At 33.0% G+C, this 19,727-nt stretch overlaps 1 protein-coding gene across 1 annotated transcript; it reads right to left on the bottom strand.

The window, feature by feature from the left end:
• Positions 1-2,908: 2,908 nt before the first annotated feature.
• On the bottom strand, positions 2,909-9,525 carry LOC127879095 (neuropeptide receptor 15-like). Its single transcript, XM_052425706.1, has 2 exons — positions 8,659-9,525; positions 2,909-5,785 (listed from the first exon to the last, which is right to left on the bottom strand). The coding sequence occupies exons 1-2, from the start codon at positions 9,138-9,140 to the stop codon at positions 5,047-5,049; spliced, it is 1,221 nt and encodes a 406-aa protein (XP_052281666.1). The 5' UTR covers positions 9,141-9,525; the 3' UTR covers positions 2,909-5,046.
• Positions 9,526-19,727: the final 10,202 nt, after the last annotated feature.

Here is a 19,727-nt window from a genome sequence, read left to right as displayed (position 1 = left end):
GTAGTATAAGTAGTAGTAGTAGAAGTAGTAGTAGTAGTAGTAGTAGTACAAGTAGTAGTAGTAGTAGCTTGCGAACAACTAATGTTGGTGTTACGAGTTGAAATTCTGTTTGCTATTGCTACGCTAAGACGAAAACCGCCGCTATTCATAATATGAGGTTATTAATAGATGCTGATAAACAAGTATAGTGGGATGTTGTGTAACTTTGTTCAAAGTGCATGCTGCTACAGCGGGGTCAAATGTGATATGCCTGGGAAACATATTTTGTTCTACACAGATAGCGGCGATCTTTTGTATTCACGGTGGCTAACAACGCAATAGTATAAGGTTAAGTTTGTTTTCATTCACAGTTCTCAATTAATAAAATGTTGAAAATGTGTATAATAATTACTACAGGTATGCTATAAACAACAACAAAAATACTACATAATCGCTAGACTTTAAAATAAGTTTGCAATTTACGTTTCTAAATAATTGAATTAAAAAAAATTGTTTAACTATTGTGTTTGTTAACTTGTAAGTCGCATATTCACCGCATGAAATGTGTATTATCATTGTCAAACCACACAATAGTGTAAGTAGATAAAAATTATACTTCGGGAGTACCACACATAAGTGTAAGTAGATACAAATTATACTACGGGAGTGCACATCATATATGTCATCACATGCCTTGTTATAAGTGTATTTCTTCACCATCGAAATATATCGTATTTTAATATTTGATTTACACGCAGTTTTCTTTCGACACATTTAAATTACATTTTCATAGCCGTCTTATGCGTTTCGGCCAGCGTATTTTAAGCCCAACCTGTGCATTTGCGCAGTCTGGTCAGAGGCGATGCTGTTCACTAAAAAATCACCCGATTTGTTTTGGTCTCATAATGTATCTCCTGACCAGACTTAGAGTTGCGCAGACTGAGTGGGCGATACATATGATGGGCGCATATTGAATACGACCCATTTTTGCATGACGAGGGTCATTGCGAATCTCATTGCGAGTTGTAAATGGAACATTTTAGCACAATGCCTTTCGATTCAAAATTGAATTCAAAATAGCAAACTTGTAAATAAGGGCTGCCTATCCAGGCGTTTAGGAATGATTTCCAGACGTGCTGACCAAGTACGGCAAACATGTATGGTTGGAAAGTTAAACGATTTTCCTCTTATTGTGACACTATACTATTTGTATGTTTCTAATCTTGAAAGCAAAACTGTGTTTATCGATAGTTAATTAATAATTATATATTCCTATGACGATTTAGCGAACGAGAACTGACCCTGAAATTCTGCGAGAAAGATTTTAACACGTAATTGTAACTTGGCCACAATTTGTGTCGTTTGAAGATTCCGAGACTAGTCCGGAATTCCTTCCACTGGATAGTGATACATCCTTTGCGTTGATCACATACACAGAATGAAGCCAAAGTTCAGAGGTTTTATCTCGAATCGGCCTATGAAATATTCGAATATATATTCATGCGTGCCTGCTGGCATTATGTAAAATTCAGTTAAGGTGAAAAGCTGTGAAAAACAGCTGTGCCGAAAAAGCGGATTAGTGCTCAATAGCCATGTTTAGATCAGAGTTGATGACGCCGTGTGAACTGCTAAGTTAACAATTAATGCATAAACATCAAAGTACAGGTCATCAGGGCTGACTTTATGACTACCTAATTCGTGAGTAAAAAGTATAGCTCGCAGATTTATTTTTTATTTATTTTTATCAATTATCTTATTGTATATTTAGACTTTGAATATGGTGTACAAAATGTTAACAGGTAATTTCCATAATGAAATTATATTCTAAGTAAGACAGGTATTCGATATTCCAACAATATTCATTGGATATGATGGTGATTGCAAATTGCCTTTATATTCAGTTCTCATTACCATTTTCATCATACTTTCTATGCTTTCTGAACGTCAAAAAGGGTCATGTTGTTATTTTGTCTCAGTTATATCTATACAATAAATAGGATTATCAAAAGAGCACATACATCTTGACCCGTGCGTTACGATACACTCTGTATAAATTTGATTGACTTGTGCTGATTTAACACTTGCGATTAATTTTGAAATATGAGTTGCGTCTTAAAGTATTCAATAGCAAACAACTTCAGCGATCAGCGCTTTGATTATCGTTTGTAATTATAATTGACGATTATACGTTGATTTTTTAAGTCTAAATTTTTAAATGTAGTGTCTTCGTGGTTCCGGGTTTGAATCCGTTTTTTTGCGTGATATTATAGTAAATTGATACTTATTCGCGTTATGATGTGTATAAACAAATACGAAAATCTGTAGAAAGGTCTCTATAATGATTCAGTTCATTTTAACGATGATTTAAAAGAACTTATTTCCATAAGAATGACAAAACAATACACTGTTAACACTCTGGATAGTTCGTTGTGTCTTTAAAGAATGATAAAAATGTTTATGATCGGTTTTGGGGCATTCACCTTTTTATAAGTAAATGGTGGTCCCGAAATCGAAAATGCGCACCTTTACGTACAGATATATGTAATTATTTGGAGACAAAAAATTAATCGATTTCAAATATTTGTTTATTAAATATCCCTATGTGTTTCATCTCTCTGAATGTTTATATAAAGGCAACTGTTTATAGTCGTGAAACACTCAACCTCATGCGTTTATCTCGTTGAAATGTTTAGAAAAAATGCAATTGTTTGTCTTCGTAATAGTGTTTGAACATAACAAATTCATGAGACTTGTGGTTGAGTTAATGCAAACTAAATCGAAAAACACATACAACGTTTCAAAGTGATTAGCATGAAATAGGCTTTTGGCCTAACATCGCTTTAGCGCTGAATATTTAATATACAAAGTCGTGTAATGTTACTCTTTAAACTTCTCGCCGCCAAATCGACTACAACTATCAAATTCATGATTGTCATGCAATTTTATTATTGCAATAGAAACGCATGTAGTACTAGCATGTTCGCAGACAATTGTTTTTGCTTTTAATCTTTATGTTTGCACGTTGCATATAGCTTCGAAATGAGTATGCGCACTAACGTTCATTTACATTATAAATCTGCAAAATATTTAAAATAACAAAACAAAAAAAGGACGTTGACCAAATCATCGGTAGATGAACAATAACAACTTTCGTTTGGCTCGATAACAGTTTTTCAATTTTACTCAACAGGTAATATCAACCCAAATCGTTCTTTTGTGCTACACTAGCCAGTTGTTATACTATGTTTCTACATATTCTAAACATATGCTCATAAGAATCACGTTTTCACTTTAAAGGGGCCTTTTCACGTTTTGGTAAATTGACAAAATTAAAAACTGTAGTTTCAGATTTGCAAATTTTCGTCTTAGTTATGATATTTGTGTGGAAACAGTAATACGGAACATTTACCATGCTCTAGAATATCCATTATACGCATCAATTACAAAGCGTTGCAGCGCGAAACGATTGAATAATTTAGAGAGTTGTTTTTGCCGTTATATGTTGTGAAGCCACGAGTATTGCTTATATAAAGAACAAAATACAGGACACATTGCACCAGCACGGATGGTTGAGTGGTCTAAACGTTAGAGTTTTACTCCAGGACTACAGGGGTCAGTGGTTCGAGCCTAGTTGATGGTTGCTTTTGTATTTGTATATTCTATTCTTGTTTTTACTGGAGCTTTTTAGATCCAATGTTTACAATTATTAATATAAAGCAGTTAATGACAAAGTTAACTTCAATACATACCAAAATCTGTAAAAAGTCCCCTTTAAGACTCACGGTGCATTTGCAATATATATGTATGCTTAACCTAAGATTGTATTCGATACACAGGGCATTAGCTACCGAAGATGCGACAGTTTAATTTTTCTTAATATTAAAGGAAAATAAACAAATGACTTTTGCAACTGAAATTTATTCAGGTTTAGGGAAGTATAGTTGACGTGGAAATGTGGCTCTCCGATATTATTAGAGAAAAAAAACAATGGTTACCATAAGTGACGACCATTAAACTACTTGCAAGTCTGAAATTAACAAACGACTTCATTAATTGAAAACTGTCTTATATGCGGGCTACCAGTGTTAACAGCTGCGGACAAATTAAAGCTTTTCCATGTGTACAAAGGGGCTTCAAACAATGGCAAGTCAGTTACATTTGCTCACAATTCATTTTTAATGTCCGCGCATCTAGTTTTGCGGGTCAAAAATGTATACATTAGCTCCTCGAAAAATAATTTAAATACGGCGTAGAGCGTTATGTAAATATTGATTAATTTCGAAATCATGTTACCACGATCTACCAGTATTTGTATCGTACACACATACATTTTTCATTGAACGAATAGGGCGAATTACCATGCCTGTTTGTTAAACTGCGTTTGTTTGGATATTATTTCAGTAATAATGCGGCGGTCATTTTATTTACTCGTACTATTAATGGGTTCTCTTGTTAACTAGTTCGAAATTAACATATCTATTTAATAACAACATCCCTATTGAATAAATGCAATGCAACTGAAAACAACAATTTACATTAAATGAATACTTTTCAAAACGCTCCAAACTATTTAAATTTGCTTTACCATTAGCAAAATCCATGTTGCAATGACGCGTAAAAATATATTTTCATTTATAATTAATCAAACACAATCATGAATACATAAACGCAAAGTCGATGACAATGCATTGAATAAACACGTGTAATATACAATCATTATACAAACACAAAAGGAAACATCAAGTTAAGGTCATAAAAAGGCAAACGCTATGTTTGTAAAATCAAACTATATTTTCTTAATATTACAACAATATTAATTTCCAAAATCTTTTGTATTAAATCGTCAGGAAAAATACGATGATTCTTGATGTCATTCATTCCTTGTATGTACCGAATTACTCAATTTATACAGTTGTTGCTTTTCCAGATTATACTAATATTACAATCGTTAATCTGCATCTACTATTACTTTTGCAAAGTTAATTTTTCACGTTCATTGTGACTTACGTTAAGTTTCAACATACTTATATTTTTCTAAATATTTAAATGAAACGCCTAAGCGTATGTTTACACTCGTGAAAATGTCGTCGACCTACTCATTACGGATCCAACCTTCCGAGACATTATTCTTGATTCGTTACTTGAGTCCTGACAGGCTCTTTGATATTCTGCTGGCTTGGGGAGACAGAAATAAAACAGGTATTTCCTGAAGTTTTTTCTAAAGTTCTGACTGAATATACTATACAGAATAGGATTAGCAGCAGAATTAACGTTTGAAATTATAATACTAAAAACTTGGAAGGACCAGGTGGGTTGAAATGGTTTTGTCGCAAATGTTGTGTACATCAGTAAAATCTGCGGTGGAGCGTAGCAGATTATGTAAACAAGTACACTTGCAGCAAGCATTTTCACCACATCTTTCCTTGCTTTGATTGTGTCCGATGATTTTATTTTTTCTTTCTTCAATCTGTTATCTTTTCTCATCTGAAAGCGCGCATGAAGCTCTTCCGTACTTGCGTAGAGTTTCTTACCTATCACTGCATACAGTATAATCTGAACAGTGACTGGGACGAAATAAAACAACACGAACTGCGAATAATCAAACACGGTGTGATATCGAAGTTCCGGAAAGCGGATGAAGCAGTGCTTGAAGTGTACCTCAGGGTCCGGAGAAGCCAATGTATTGTAGAGAACCGTAGGTAGACCACACGCTATGGATACGGGCCAGATTAGCAGAATGGCAAACACTATTTTCTTCCTTCCACAAAGAAGGTGGGCTTTCAATGGATACACAATTGCCACAAATCTGAAAAGGAATGGGATAATTGAAAATACTATATTTTGCGCATTTCTGATATTTTCGAAAAAACAATAACATAGAAGATTACCGTGCTTGAATGACAATGAGTTAAAGAATTTGCCATGTATAAATGTGACAAATACTCCGCACATATTATACGTGTTTGAATACAAAAACTGATCGTTCTTTATTCAGGTGGAATGTTGTTAATGTTGGACCGCTAGTGTAATACTTTTGTAAATACATACGCGGTGTGCACTTTAATGCATATAACTTAAACCTCAGCCAATATTATATGTGTGTGATTAGATTTGACTTCTCTTCTGAACGCAAACAAACATAGAACGCAATTACTCAGGAACATCGTGGTTTTTGTTTTTGTTTTACGTCTCATAAACATTCTTACACGATGTCTAATGTAACCATATGTTGCATTAACGTATGTCACATCCGACGTTCCAATGCCTATAACGTATTGAAAACTTCATCCAAGGGGAGGAGTTTAATTAAACCATATGTCTCACGTATTCACATTGGAATAACTAAGTCGCAATCAACAATATCTTGTTCAGAACTATATCGGATCCTTAAAATCGTCCATAAAGTATTTGTTCCACAAGTTTTTTCATAAAGCAATTAAGCTTAATATATTATCAGAAAGAATATAATCAAGTGAATCTGTTGCCCCAGATCGATCACTTTTCAACCCTTTCTTTGTGATATGCTATTATGCCGTTGTGGTGTTTTTTAGATACTTGCTTTCATTTTAACGTTTCTGTTTATGAAGAAATATTTCGACAGAAACGTGTTTAATGATCTATACGGCTGCAAATATGATATTAAAATACTTCGACTCGAAAACAAATTTATGACATAGTATATCGGTCTGTAAGAACTTCGGGATTTGTTGATGTAAATCTAATTTCTTTTCAATTTGTTATGGTTTAGTATTGGTTGAGTTTATTGCAACATGCGATAATACCGCAAGCACTCTTATCTTGATTCAATCTGTATGATTAAAAAAATGTTAATTTTAGTTGGTGGATATGACTCGTGGGAAGCTCAAGATTTTTACGAATATATATATATAGGTAATTTAGTTGTATTTGATATTTTTGTTTTAATTCGATAAAGATTTGTTTAATGATACTTTGAAACTATCCGGAAATTGTCAATTAAACTTTAAATCAGTGATTCACAAATATAACTTTAGCAGTTTTAAAGCAAAAGTCTTTGTAGCGAACTTGCAAATATGTTTTTTCACATAGAATGAGTACGTATTATTTGCAGAAAACAAATAATTATTTATTTTGCGAAAATTTTCAAACACTGCCGCAAACAGCCCGTAATTTATAGTATCCGTGATCAGTATGAACACACATATATATATATATATATATATATATATATATATATATATAAGTAAAAACACGTGTCTGGGATTTTAAATATATATTGATACAACTGATGTTGTAATATATTGTATTATTCCCTGATGAGCTGTGCGAAACGCGTTGGCTATATCAATATATATTTAAAATCCCAGACAAGTGATTTAACTTTAATTATATAATATTCACAATCTGGATGAAAACATTTTACTATATATATAATATATATATAAATATATATATATATATATATATAATTATATATGGCAATATTTTACGCCTTTGCAAACAACGATACACATTTACCAAATCGTTAAGTGATTAATTATTAGTATAATGATACATTTTCTATAATTTTGCAATTATTCCCCTACATTCAATTTCATTGATCTTTAATATTTTGTATTGTATTTTAACTACTTTTCGTAACTGTTTACACGGGCGCTTAGTAAATTTCTTAGTTATTTTAAACATATTAAAATGTATTATTGTATGAGAATGATGTCTTGTCAACTTTTTCTTGAATTGTATAGTGTATGTTTGGAACGTTTTTTTAACAAAAACAATCCAAACGGATTTAATTCATATATGTACCGAATAAGAGGTCGAGCACGACATTATTAGCATAATCCGTTAAATAAGTGACCAATCTTGTTCCCTCCAACATTCTACAAAGGACTTAGACATAGACCGCACATTTATCATCCGAGTTAATAATTGACGTTCAATGCACTTCAGAATATGATATTTTGGCATCGTTAAAGTAAAAACGAAATCAAGCATATATTTTGTATATGTGGTTTTCTTATAGATTGCGTATCGTATTTAAAGTGTTGCTTATCTTGTATTAAAAGGCAGGACCTTGATATATTTATTTAACACCGATTGTACTACATATATAAATAGATGTTGCGTTTAGACGGGTATGAATAGCACTACGGAAAAAAACTATAAAAAATAATATAGAATAAGCATGGTTGATATGAAAGGCAAAAGCATGTCCATTTCAAACACAAGACCAAAGTAAAATAAAACGTGAACAGCCTTTTAAAATTGTTATTGTTTTCTGGATATGTCTTCATTGGTCTTAACTGTAAAACGCACTGGCATTTATTTTACAGAATTCGATTAAAAGAAATCCAAAGGTCAAAGCCTGTTATAATAGCGTACAAAAATATCTCGTGATTGAAGTTAGCATTTGTTAGTTCAATTAAGGAAAATATTAGAAGCTAAGTTGCTTTCTGAACTTGAGTTTGTTTTCGTAAATAATGTTGAAATTGATAACAAAATTAAATTTAGCATACCTTCTAAAGTTGCTACATAAAAAATTCGGAGATCGTATTTTTGAGTGTCGATAAAAAAAAATATTTCATTAAAAAAATTGATGTTATATCAGTTTGTGGTAATTTAATATTCTCCATTTTTCACGAGAAGACATGACAAAGTATTACGTGAAAATGATATTTTAGCATAATATACCAGAATTACCTTTCAATACATACGGACACAAGCGACAGAATCGAGACATACAGGCTGACGACCACAATAAATCGGTTGATCCTGCAAAGTGCTTCGCCAAGCAACCAGCCTCTGTTCATCATGAACTGTATAATTTCAGGCACCCCGACCAACATAATTAGGAAGTCCGCCGTTGCTAAGTTCATTATGAAAATATTGGTCACTGATTGCCGCATTTTTCTGTCCAGAAGAATAACAATAATAACGAGGCTATTGCCAATCAACCCGACCGTTCCTATCACAATGAACAAAATAGAAAGTAGAACAATGACTTCTCTTGAGGCAGGCTCTTCTAAAGCACTCGGTGTTGACACGTTGACACTCCAGTTATTATAAATGTTACCCGATCCAAAGCTGGTAGATATTATATCACTAGTGTTACTTTTCATGGCATAGGATAAATTGTTAGAATTTAATATCGATTGTGATGATACTGATTCGTTCGAAGACATGTTTGTAACTTTTATTATAGCAACTTTTTCTTTTAAAACAGTTAGAATGTTATATTGCAAAATTTTCAAATAACTTTATAATTGAAATCAAAAAATGTAATGTTCCTTATAATACACTTTTCTTCCAACATGAACTTCAATAAATAAGTTTCTTTTGAACAAGAAAAAATTCTTTATAATCAACAGTAAAACATCCGCTGGCACCCACAACTGCGTCCTCTTAATAAACTCCGAAAATGACCGAATGATATCTGATCATAATATGATGACGTCTCCATAAAATAACCATCTGCCTTTTTAATTTAAATATTGTATTATCATTAGCCGTTGAGATAACCCACACATCACCAGAGATAAGGAATGCAAGTCACTGTAAATATAATTTATTTTTGCCCGTTCCAATGCGGTAAACATTTCGTCTGACAGCCAGCGTTCGCGGCGATTCTCTTTATATACAAATCTGTTCCTGTGGCCAATAAATCGACGTGTGTTCATACCAAGGAAATACGTTTGTTTTTGCTTTATCGACATGTTTGACTGGAGCATTGATGTATTGGTAAAGTTGGTTAAGTTATCGTGTAAATAGTTTATCGTATTAAGAATCGTACAAAACAAAAAAAAGGATTATAAAAGTGAATTTCTAACAATGTCACAGTCAGAATGGAATCAAGCAATAATTCAGTGATGTTTACAAAAACAATTATTTATAGATATTCCATATTGTGTTGTATACATCGTTATAAATGGCATTAGAACATGTATGATAAAACATTATACTTATTGTTTTAATAAACGAATACATGCAGAGCAAACAAATATCATCCGTTTAAACTACAGCATGATTTATATTTGCATAATAACTGGTTTCAAATATGGCGGACCCCAAGCAAACTTTATATGATACGCAAATAATAACAGGTTAATGCATCTATCATGTTTATTGGATATAATCATTATGCGGCAGATGTGTCAACGTGATATATCTACCCTTGATGGCAATCTATTATAAATAATTAAAAACATTACTGTAACAAGTAAACAAAACTAACAACATACATATTGACGATTTAATCACATTTGTTCAGTTTTATCTTTTATAACGACTGAAGACTTGTGACAGCCGTTTTTGATAATTATCAAGTTTATTCGGAATATTTTGTACCACGAAAAAGCTTTGCGTTAAAACAAACTTGACAGTAACAACATTTACCATTATTGGTGCTTTTGTAAATTGTACGAAATTTAACATTAAACAATTTAAAGTAATGTGAGTAATGTTATCTTTATTTGGAAACTGCATCCTAGTTCTGAAGTAGCATAAGTCATGCTTTTTTAGCTTAAAGCATCCTTATATAGCTTAGTGAGCAAACGTAACATTACAAAACGGACATTAGTTGATATTTTCATGACTTACTGTTAATCGTATATTTATGTACAAACACATACGTTCACGATATCATTAACATTACGTTTTTGTTGCTTAACACGAGGTTTGTAAAATACAATTATAATCGTATAATTGTATTCGAATGGTCTTTATTGTGGGACGTTAGTGTCATGTTGCGTATGAAAATGCAGTTATAATAAAAGCATCCATCATTCAGTGCGAGTTAAAAGGTACATACATTATAACGTTGTATAAAACAAAACAAAGTTAGTATAACTTCAGCGGCATCAACAAGAGGGAACCACACGAGTGAAACACAAAAAACTTTACCTGAATAGACACAAATACATAATAAACTAAAAACACATTAATAAAACTGATGTCACCGCCTTGGAATCTTTCATGCAAAAGAACAATGAGTTAACGCCGTTTTATGAAGCTACAGACCTTACACTAAGCCAACAGCTATTCGCATCAATCACACATTTACACAATTGACAACACCGAAAACATTAAACTAACACCACTGAAGAGATACAACATCTTTGAGTTTGACGTTTAGTATAACTTCAGCGGCATCAACAAGAGGGAACCACACGAGTGAAACACAAAAAAACTTTACCTGAATAGACACAAATACATAATAAACTAAAAACACATTAATAAAACTGATGTCACCGCCTTGGAATCTTTCATGCAAAAGAACAATGAGTTAACGCCGTTTTATGAAGCTACAGACCTCACACTAAGCCAACAGCTATTCGCATCAATCACACATTTACACAATTGACAACACCGAAAACATTAAACTGACACCACTGAAGAGATACAACATCTTTGAGTTTGACGTTTAAATCACCATCCTGCAATTCAGGAAGAAGCAGCAATACATATGTAAAGGTAATTTATCATACTTGTTTGTAAATTTAAATAATTAGCTACACACACTATTGTATAAAATATAGTTTCATTTAAAATGATATTATGGGCATCTAACTGTTGATATGAATCTATCGCAACCGTTGTTTATATTTGGTGTTTTCACTTCATATACACTTATATTTGTTAATGCAGCATCAACATACTAAAACAATATCCCGGAAAGAGGAAAATAATGCATTTGAATATCAACCGTTCTTTTGTTTGACGACTGGTCAGGCATGTACGATGTGAACCTAAATTTGTTTAAGTGCAGATTCGTTCATACGACACAAATACACAATTTTGTTTTACGGATCATTTCGGCTTAGAGGACTTGGTGAATCACGTAAGATATCGAATATAAAAAAATAAAAACAAATCAAAGTACTTGCAGTACTGGTGTGACGATGCTTTTGAAGAGGATGGATATAAAACATCAATTTAAATTTATCTATATCACCACAATTGTATATGTTGATACGAACATTTGGGTACGATAAAAAATTTGGGTACGAAAATTTTGGGTACGAAAAAATATTTGGTACGAAAAAAATTTGCGTACGAAACATTTTTGGTACGAAAAAAAATTTAGGGGTACGGGGAAGTAGTACCCGTGGGTAACTTGACCCATTGAGCGAAACTGGGAGGCGGGTCACATTCTTGTTCAATAAGTATGGCAATACCTTCATGATGATTCTCGAAAGTAGGTATGAGCACTTGACTATCCGAGTTCGCCCACGAACATATGGATAAGTTAACTAATAGCGAAATGACCTTATACATGTATATGTTGAAATCTAACAATCGAACGAAATATCAAACATGGTATGTACACTTAGGTGGTTGTGTAATTTCTGTTAGAATATCGTATTCAATATGTAAATTTTAAATGATTGTGCCCGCACTTGAGTTTGTTGCCTTGTTTGAGTCTATACGCGCCTAGGCTGCACCCAGTGTGTGTATTTGTGTTTTTACAAGGTAATGAGTTACCTCCGCGCTGAGGTTGCATAATGTTGGGACACGGAGTGTGTCCAGCACTCCTACCTAATAAGATTAGATTGACGACAGTTGGGACGAATTTTGAATGATAGCTGCAATTTCCAGCTATTTGTTTTATACTGAAATACTTTTTATTTTTTATATGGTCAAATGCTGCGGGGGGATCAGATTATCCGGGAAAAAACACCTGTCCGGAATGGTGACCACAAAACAGACAAAATATAACATTGCGCCGGGAGAGGGAATCGAACCGGTGTCGTAAAGGTGAAAAAGCGAACGTCCTTACCACTGCGCTAGCGGGACGGACAATAATTAAATGAAATGTTGTTTTATCTATATATATCATAGCAGTGCAGCGTTTACAATTTGCAGGTTCGAAATTGTTCGCATTAGTTTTGTTATCACGTAAAAAGTTAATTTTACATGTTTTTATTCGCAATTTATTTACTAAATCGAGAACAAATATCAAACAAAATAGAGAAAATATATAGTTGTTTCATTGGTCCATAAAAATAAAATGGATGTAAAATTACTAATTTGAAATTAACGTTCTTATACACTTATTGAATCTGTTTCCCCGGAATATGCTGTTCTATTAATATTTACCTTTATCAACACGAACGACAACTCTGCTAGGAGAATGTTATCAATGAAAATCAACGAGCAATCTCCTACGCAGTGGCGAATGCCAAGGGAAGTAACTGAAAAATCGAGTTATCTCAATCGGACTGGCTCGGTCTTTTACATAGGTCGCCATTGTGAAGATTTTTTTACTGGTTATCATACCTTAGACGATGCTGTTCCAGCATCGACAAAAATTATAAACAACTGGTAGAAAGATGAGTTGCCGATAATTCGTCAGTAACCACATTTCAACTAACTCTTTTGACCTGTTAATTCTTTTCAGCTTAATTCAACAGTGAAAAATGCCCATAATATCACTTTAAATGAAAAATAAAAACTCCACAAAACATCGAACGTGTACCATAACTTGTAAAAGGACAATTCATGAGACAATATAATAAAGTTAACTTTTTTTTTCAATGTACAATCGCTATATATAAACATTAATATCACAATAACATGATAACTAGTGTCATTGGCTTTACTATGATTTCATAAAGTGTTATGTTATTTTGCTTTTAATCAATTGGACCAGGTAGTATTTGCAAATTTGTTTTAAACAATCGTGCTCAATGTTTTACGTTTGAAGATTTCGATAATGAAACATAATCGTCGTATGAAACATTCGTTACAGTATTCGATATTGCAACACGGAACAGTAAAAAGGAAAACGCTTAGTAAGCCTGTATAAAAAGGTCCAAATGCACAGGGGTAACCACAATGACGGTAACGCCATCAAAGCCGACTCGTGACACTGCAAGTGATCACTGCTTATGCACTGTTTAGAAACAGCGCTTCGCTCTTCGTATTACTGACACTTGATTTAAGACATATTCAAATGTAAGGATACATAAATGAATGGATCATATAGATTGTGTATTGAATGTTTTTCACCTATTTTGTTTTGAGTTAATCGAACGTAATTATATATTTTTTTCAATCAAACATGTAACCTCTTACATGTCGCCACCGTGTTGTCGCACTGTCGTCATCGCACTGTCGCATTGTCGTCACCGTACTATCGCGTTCTCGCATTCTCGCCATCGTACTATCGCATTGTCGCCATCGTATTGTCGCACTGTCGTCATCGTATTGTCGCATTGTCGCCATCGTACCATCGCGTTCTCGCATTCTCGTCCTCTCAATTTTTTTGTGTAACCACGATGGCAGTAACGGTATTCCGTATAAACCAAATGTTGCGAACTAAAATTTGTAAACCGTTTATGTAAATCACATACTCTTAACCATGACGACACGTTTTATTATTTTTATCTACGTACGAAAATAAGAAAAACAATAAATAACATGGACTGGCTCGATTAGCATGGGTTAAATCAGCTAAATAATTGTTATAGTTTTAGATATTTCCAATAACTTATCGAAATTGCATTGCGTATAAAAATATGTACTATAGTGTAAGATTAACTTAGTAATGTTAAGTATGTTAGTGTTATTTCTATTACATGCACTTAATATAATCTGTGAAATAAATATCAGGTCACACAGCCCTGCCTGCTTTTGCCGACACAGTTGTTTCATAGCACATGCCGTTATAATGACATTAGGTATCTCCGACAAAACAGCACAAGTATTAATTAAGGCATCTGTCATTGACACAATGCGGTAGTTCTTCATAGAAAGTGTGCATTATCTCATATGATGCTGTAAATGCATTCACGCAGCGTGACATATTTGTTTGTTTGTTTCATATTATGTTTCCATCAGACACCTGCAAAACACCCATGATTGCTTTAAAAACAACTTGATGATTTCATTATCCGATTTATTGAGATTATACGGCAAATTGCGTTTTATATTTATAAAACCTACGGGCGTTGCATCGTGTGTTTTAAATTTGTAAATGTGTTGCCCAGTGATTTAGATAACTCTCACGACGTGTGTTCAATGCATGTAAGCACTGACACATGTTGCCTATTTCACTATCAAATGATCGTATACAGAGCTAATCAAAATGGTTTCCAAATGTAACATTTGATTGTACTATGTTATTTGATTACGCCAAGTCGTGTTACTTTAAAATACGTCCGCTTAAATATCCACATGTGCATAGTTTTCGAAGCATTAAATGTGTCATATGAAAAGTGCAGCAAAAGCGTTTGTGCTTTGCATAAGTGCCATATACATTCATTCAATTTAAATGAACACGCAGTGCATATTATAAGTTTACCAATAGCATATTATGCCTTATATGCGCTTATAAATACAATTCGCTTCAGTGCATGTTTACTCATTCACAAGATTATGAAATTTATTTTTAGCATGCACATGTATTGCATTTGACGTTAAACCATATGTTAAACGTTTATTTACGCGGTGCATTGCACATATTTGCACTAAATAAACACAGTTATAACTTGGAATCCCCCAAGGTATATGATAATTGTAATTGTGAATGCATCGTCCACTGTTAACACATGTAAGTGTAGACTAACCGATTAAACATTAAAATCCTTTATTATCTTAATCATATAAGTACCATTTTTGACAAATGCGTTAACAATGTTACCTGCATTTGTGTTAGTAATTTAAAGTTACTGACACAATATTATATATAACAGCCTTTAAGGGACAAAATGGGTGCTCTCTACCCTTATGTAAACCTATATTGCTCTGTTTTAGTCAATAAAGTGATATAGCTTCTGTTAATGTATGCTGAGGTTTATTAAGTAGTTATGGAACAGACTTGCAGACTTTCTCTTAATAATAAGAAAGACATCTCCAGCTATACGAGTTCAGAACTCGGGGCTTTCCAAACATTGCCAAGGCTTTCCAATATTTTCTGCAGGAAAATTTGACTTGCTGTCGCAAAATTGTAATTGTTTTGGTTTGTGTAGGTGTTTTCTGTGCAGGGAAAATTTTAGTCAAGTATAATTAGCTTTAGCATAATTGGTACATGTGTAGCCATAGGCTAAGTTGGTAAACCCCGAGTACACTCTCTTCATAAGTGAATGTTTTGTTCGCCTGACATCTTTGATACACATGCTTTTTAAATTGAATGTCCCTTGGACGAAATATGTTTAAATTACTAAGGATACATTGTCTCGGAAGGGCGGAACTAATACGAAACTATGTGCACTTTAATTTATATTGGACACCCATATGAAAGTATACTGACTACCGTATTGTTAATTTAATGATATGCTAAAATATATTAAAAAGGGTTTGACTGAAAACTATTCGGTTTACTGAACGAGATATTTCCTTTAAATACTACACGTATTTGCATATATGAAATTGTCTGCATCATAATAATTACAAAAGCAGATCTTTGCACATTAACTGATGCCAGAAAATTATCGATAGTTGAATTAAATAGGATTGAATAAAATCCCCACATTTCATGCAAAAACGAATGTACACATATAATTTGCACAATGATGCGAATATTCTGTGCAGTTGTGTTCATACGGCAAACATGTTATCTTCTTTTGCAATTACGATAAAACGATTCATTATCGGTGTTGCTTTTGAATAAAAGGGACTTGTTCTCCGTTTGTCTACATGAGAAAATTACAACTTTTAGTCAGAGATTCGATATAAAGAACAATGTACATCAGTGAGCTTAATAACACCAATGACGGCGACTCATACTAAAACGACTTATCATCGTTACGAATTGATACAAATTTAAATCGTAAAAACCGAATCGATTGAAAACTTTTGAGAGTTATATTTATATCGTTATATTTAATCGAGACAATTCATTGATAGCTCATAAACATAATATAAACTGCTTGACACCCTAAAGCAGTTTGGATGGATGAGTGGTTGATTTGTTAGACGTTTACTCGAAGTGTCAGTGGTTCGCGCCAAGGTGAAGTGAATTTTACTCTTGTTTTGTCTTTCTTTTATTCAAATTTATAAATGTACATGTAAAGTATTTAATGACAAACTTCAAAACATGTTAAAGGAGCCTTTTAAAAAAATAAACAAAATTAAAAAAGTTGTTTCAGATTCGCAAATTTTCGTTTAAGTTATGATATTTGTGAGGAAACATTAATTCTGAACATTTTCCATGCTCTCAAATAGCCATTATATTCATCTTTTGACGATTAAAATACCTGAAAATTATAAAGCGTTGCAACGCGAAACGATTGAATAATTTGGAGAGTTTTGTAGTTGTCGTTACATTTTGTGAAACTACGAGGATGGCTTATATAAAGTATCAAATACGCATAACATTATGTGAGCATGGACGGCCGAGTGGTTTAAGTGGTAGACATTTAATCCAGAACTCCTGGGGTCAGTGGTTCGAGCCCTGTTGAGGGTTACTTTTTTCCTTTTTCTAATTTTTATTCTTGATTTTTTACTGCAGCTTATTAGATCCAATGTTTACATTTATCAATATAAAGCATTTAATGACAACCTTCAATACATTCACAAATCTGTGAAAAGGCCCCTTTTAAATCAATGAACAAATCCCTTCAAAGTGTCAGAGTGAAAGTCGCCTAAACGACATTTAACCTTTGCAGATATAATAAATTAGAAATATTTAGCATACATTTATTATTGCATTTATTGTCAAAATAGGAAAACCAATGACAATTAAAGCTTGAACTGTATCAAAGTTTGAAATGCAAATCGTGCATTTTTGTCATTTTTCATAAGACAAATTTATGCTGCACATAAACGTGCTATCTGAGTCTCATTTAATGATTTAAACGATATACAAGTCTACGGATCAGATTCCAGGAACATATAACAAGTGTGAATACAGTCTAAGGCGTCAATATTTTCAATATGTTTTTGTATTAAAATACGAATTAACATTCCGTCTATTCACTCAATTGAAATGGTGTTTAATGAAAAGACAACTACACGTTTCTTTTTATCATAGAGAAAGGGAATTTACAGACCCAATACAAGTTGTATGAAGGGACTGTTTGACATACACTTCATCTAAAATGGTCATTTACAACCATTTGTATTTATACTATACATAACTCAACTATTATAATCGCATAACGTGCGGTATTCAACTCGACAATTGACAATGTACAACAAAACATATGTTCAATTAACGTATGCGATGTTTAAAATTGCTCTGATACGAAATATGCTAATCATATGTGTTGGTGTTAGTTGTGTGTCGCGATCTAAGACCAACGACGTAAGATATTCACAACGAAACACACTAGAAATCGGTGGATACGCAAACAATTCTAGAAAATTCAGTTTTAGATGAACATTTCTTCGAATATAGGCATACAGAAAATCTTAAAATTTAATTTTGATATATATTTGGGTCGACATCATTTCAACGTTTATTATATGGCAACAGGGCAACAGATAAGATTTTGGGTCAATTAGTTTTCACTGCAAGATTTTTGTTACAATTAGTTTTTTTCCCTCAGAACTATTTGTCAACTAGTTTTTTAACAACTTGATCAAAACATGCATATATTTCTGGATCAAATTAGCGCTTCATTTTTGGATATTGGTAATTCTCAGCAATTCTTATTCCAATTAAGTCATTATAAATTCACACTGGCATTGGTTGTTTGGCGATATTAGTACTAATTGTATAATGACAAATGGATGATGGAGTCAGTTTGTTTTAACCAGTTTCAACACTCCTGCCTTTCAGTCTCAGAGCTCACCTACATTGCCAAACCCTCTCCATCAACGACACGTAATTTGAGACACGTAATCGCAGCGGTGTTTTTAGCCGAATATTAAAGAATCTGTCACTACCTGCGCTATTTTATGAGATAGTATACTCTTCACAATGTCTTTTCCTGACGGTTTGGGTCTCGTAACGAATTGTAAAATATTGGACGCGCACGCCGTTTATGAAAGTTTCCAAACCCGACCGCGTTTAACAGAGAACCTTTTCCCGAACTTATTTCGGAGGAAGTAACTTTATATTTACACCGGCCTAAAACGGTGTCTTAATGAACTAAATGAAAATATTACGGCCGCACTAAGGGTTACAATACACTAATTATAATTAAACGCAAATGCAAATGCAAATAATTGGGCGGTTGAAGTGATAAAAAAAACTTACGCGACAAAACGACATTAAAATGCTCCAATGTCGTGAAACGATTTTAAATAATTCAAAATGTGTATCCAAAGTATATACCTTATTTAATGCGATAACAGTGTCTTTTAAAAATTGATCACGCCACACTGGTGAGATAAAATGTCAATTTAAAAACTTTTTTTAGTTTATTTAGATATTGCCAGAAAACAATTTTTGTGTTTCTGTCTGAAAAAATAACATAGGTATAACACTCTGCATACGTTGATCAGCATATGATTACAAATTCTTCTCTATATTTATAACATAAAATAAAAAATAAAATAAAGTTTGATATTTGATAACGCAGGATTATCAAAGAAGCATGGTTTAAATAATCATTATCGTGTGAGCTTTCGTTGCCGTTCTGACGCATTTTGTATATTCAATTCTTTGTCAATTTTGTGTTTAAGCTAACTAATACCCCATCAGCTTAAAATACAATTTGCTGCGTATGAGTCTTAAAGTTATGATCATGTTATGCAATCCACGTTAATCGTTATTGTAGTTATAAAACGTCTCAGCTATAAAACCAGCCTGCATATTTCATAAAATAGATATTTGCATGCTTCATGCTTATGGTTTAATTTGCGGCAAACATTTAATTCCGATT

Source organism: Dreissena polymorpha, chromosome 4, assembly GCF_020536995.1.
Source record: "Dreissena polymorpha isolate Duluth1 chromosome 4, UMN_Dpol_1.0, whole genome shotgun sequence".
In the NCBI taxonomy this organism is placed as follows: domain Eukaryota; kingdom Metazoa; phylum Mollusca; class Bivalvia; order Myida; family Dreissenidae; genus Dreissena; species Dreissena polymorpha.
This window is presented reverse-complemented; position numbering and strand designations above follow the sequence as displayed.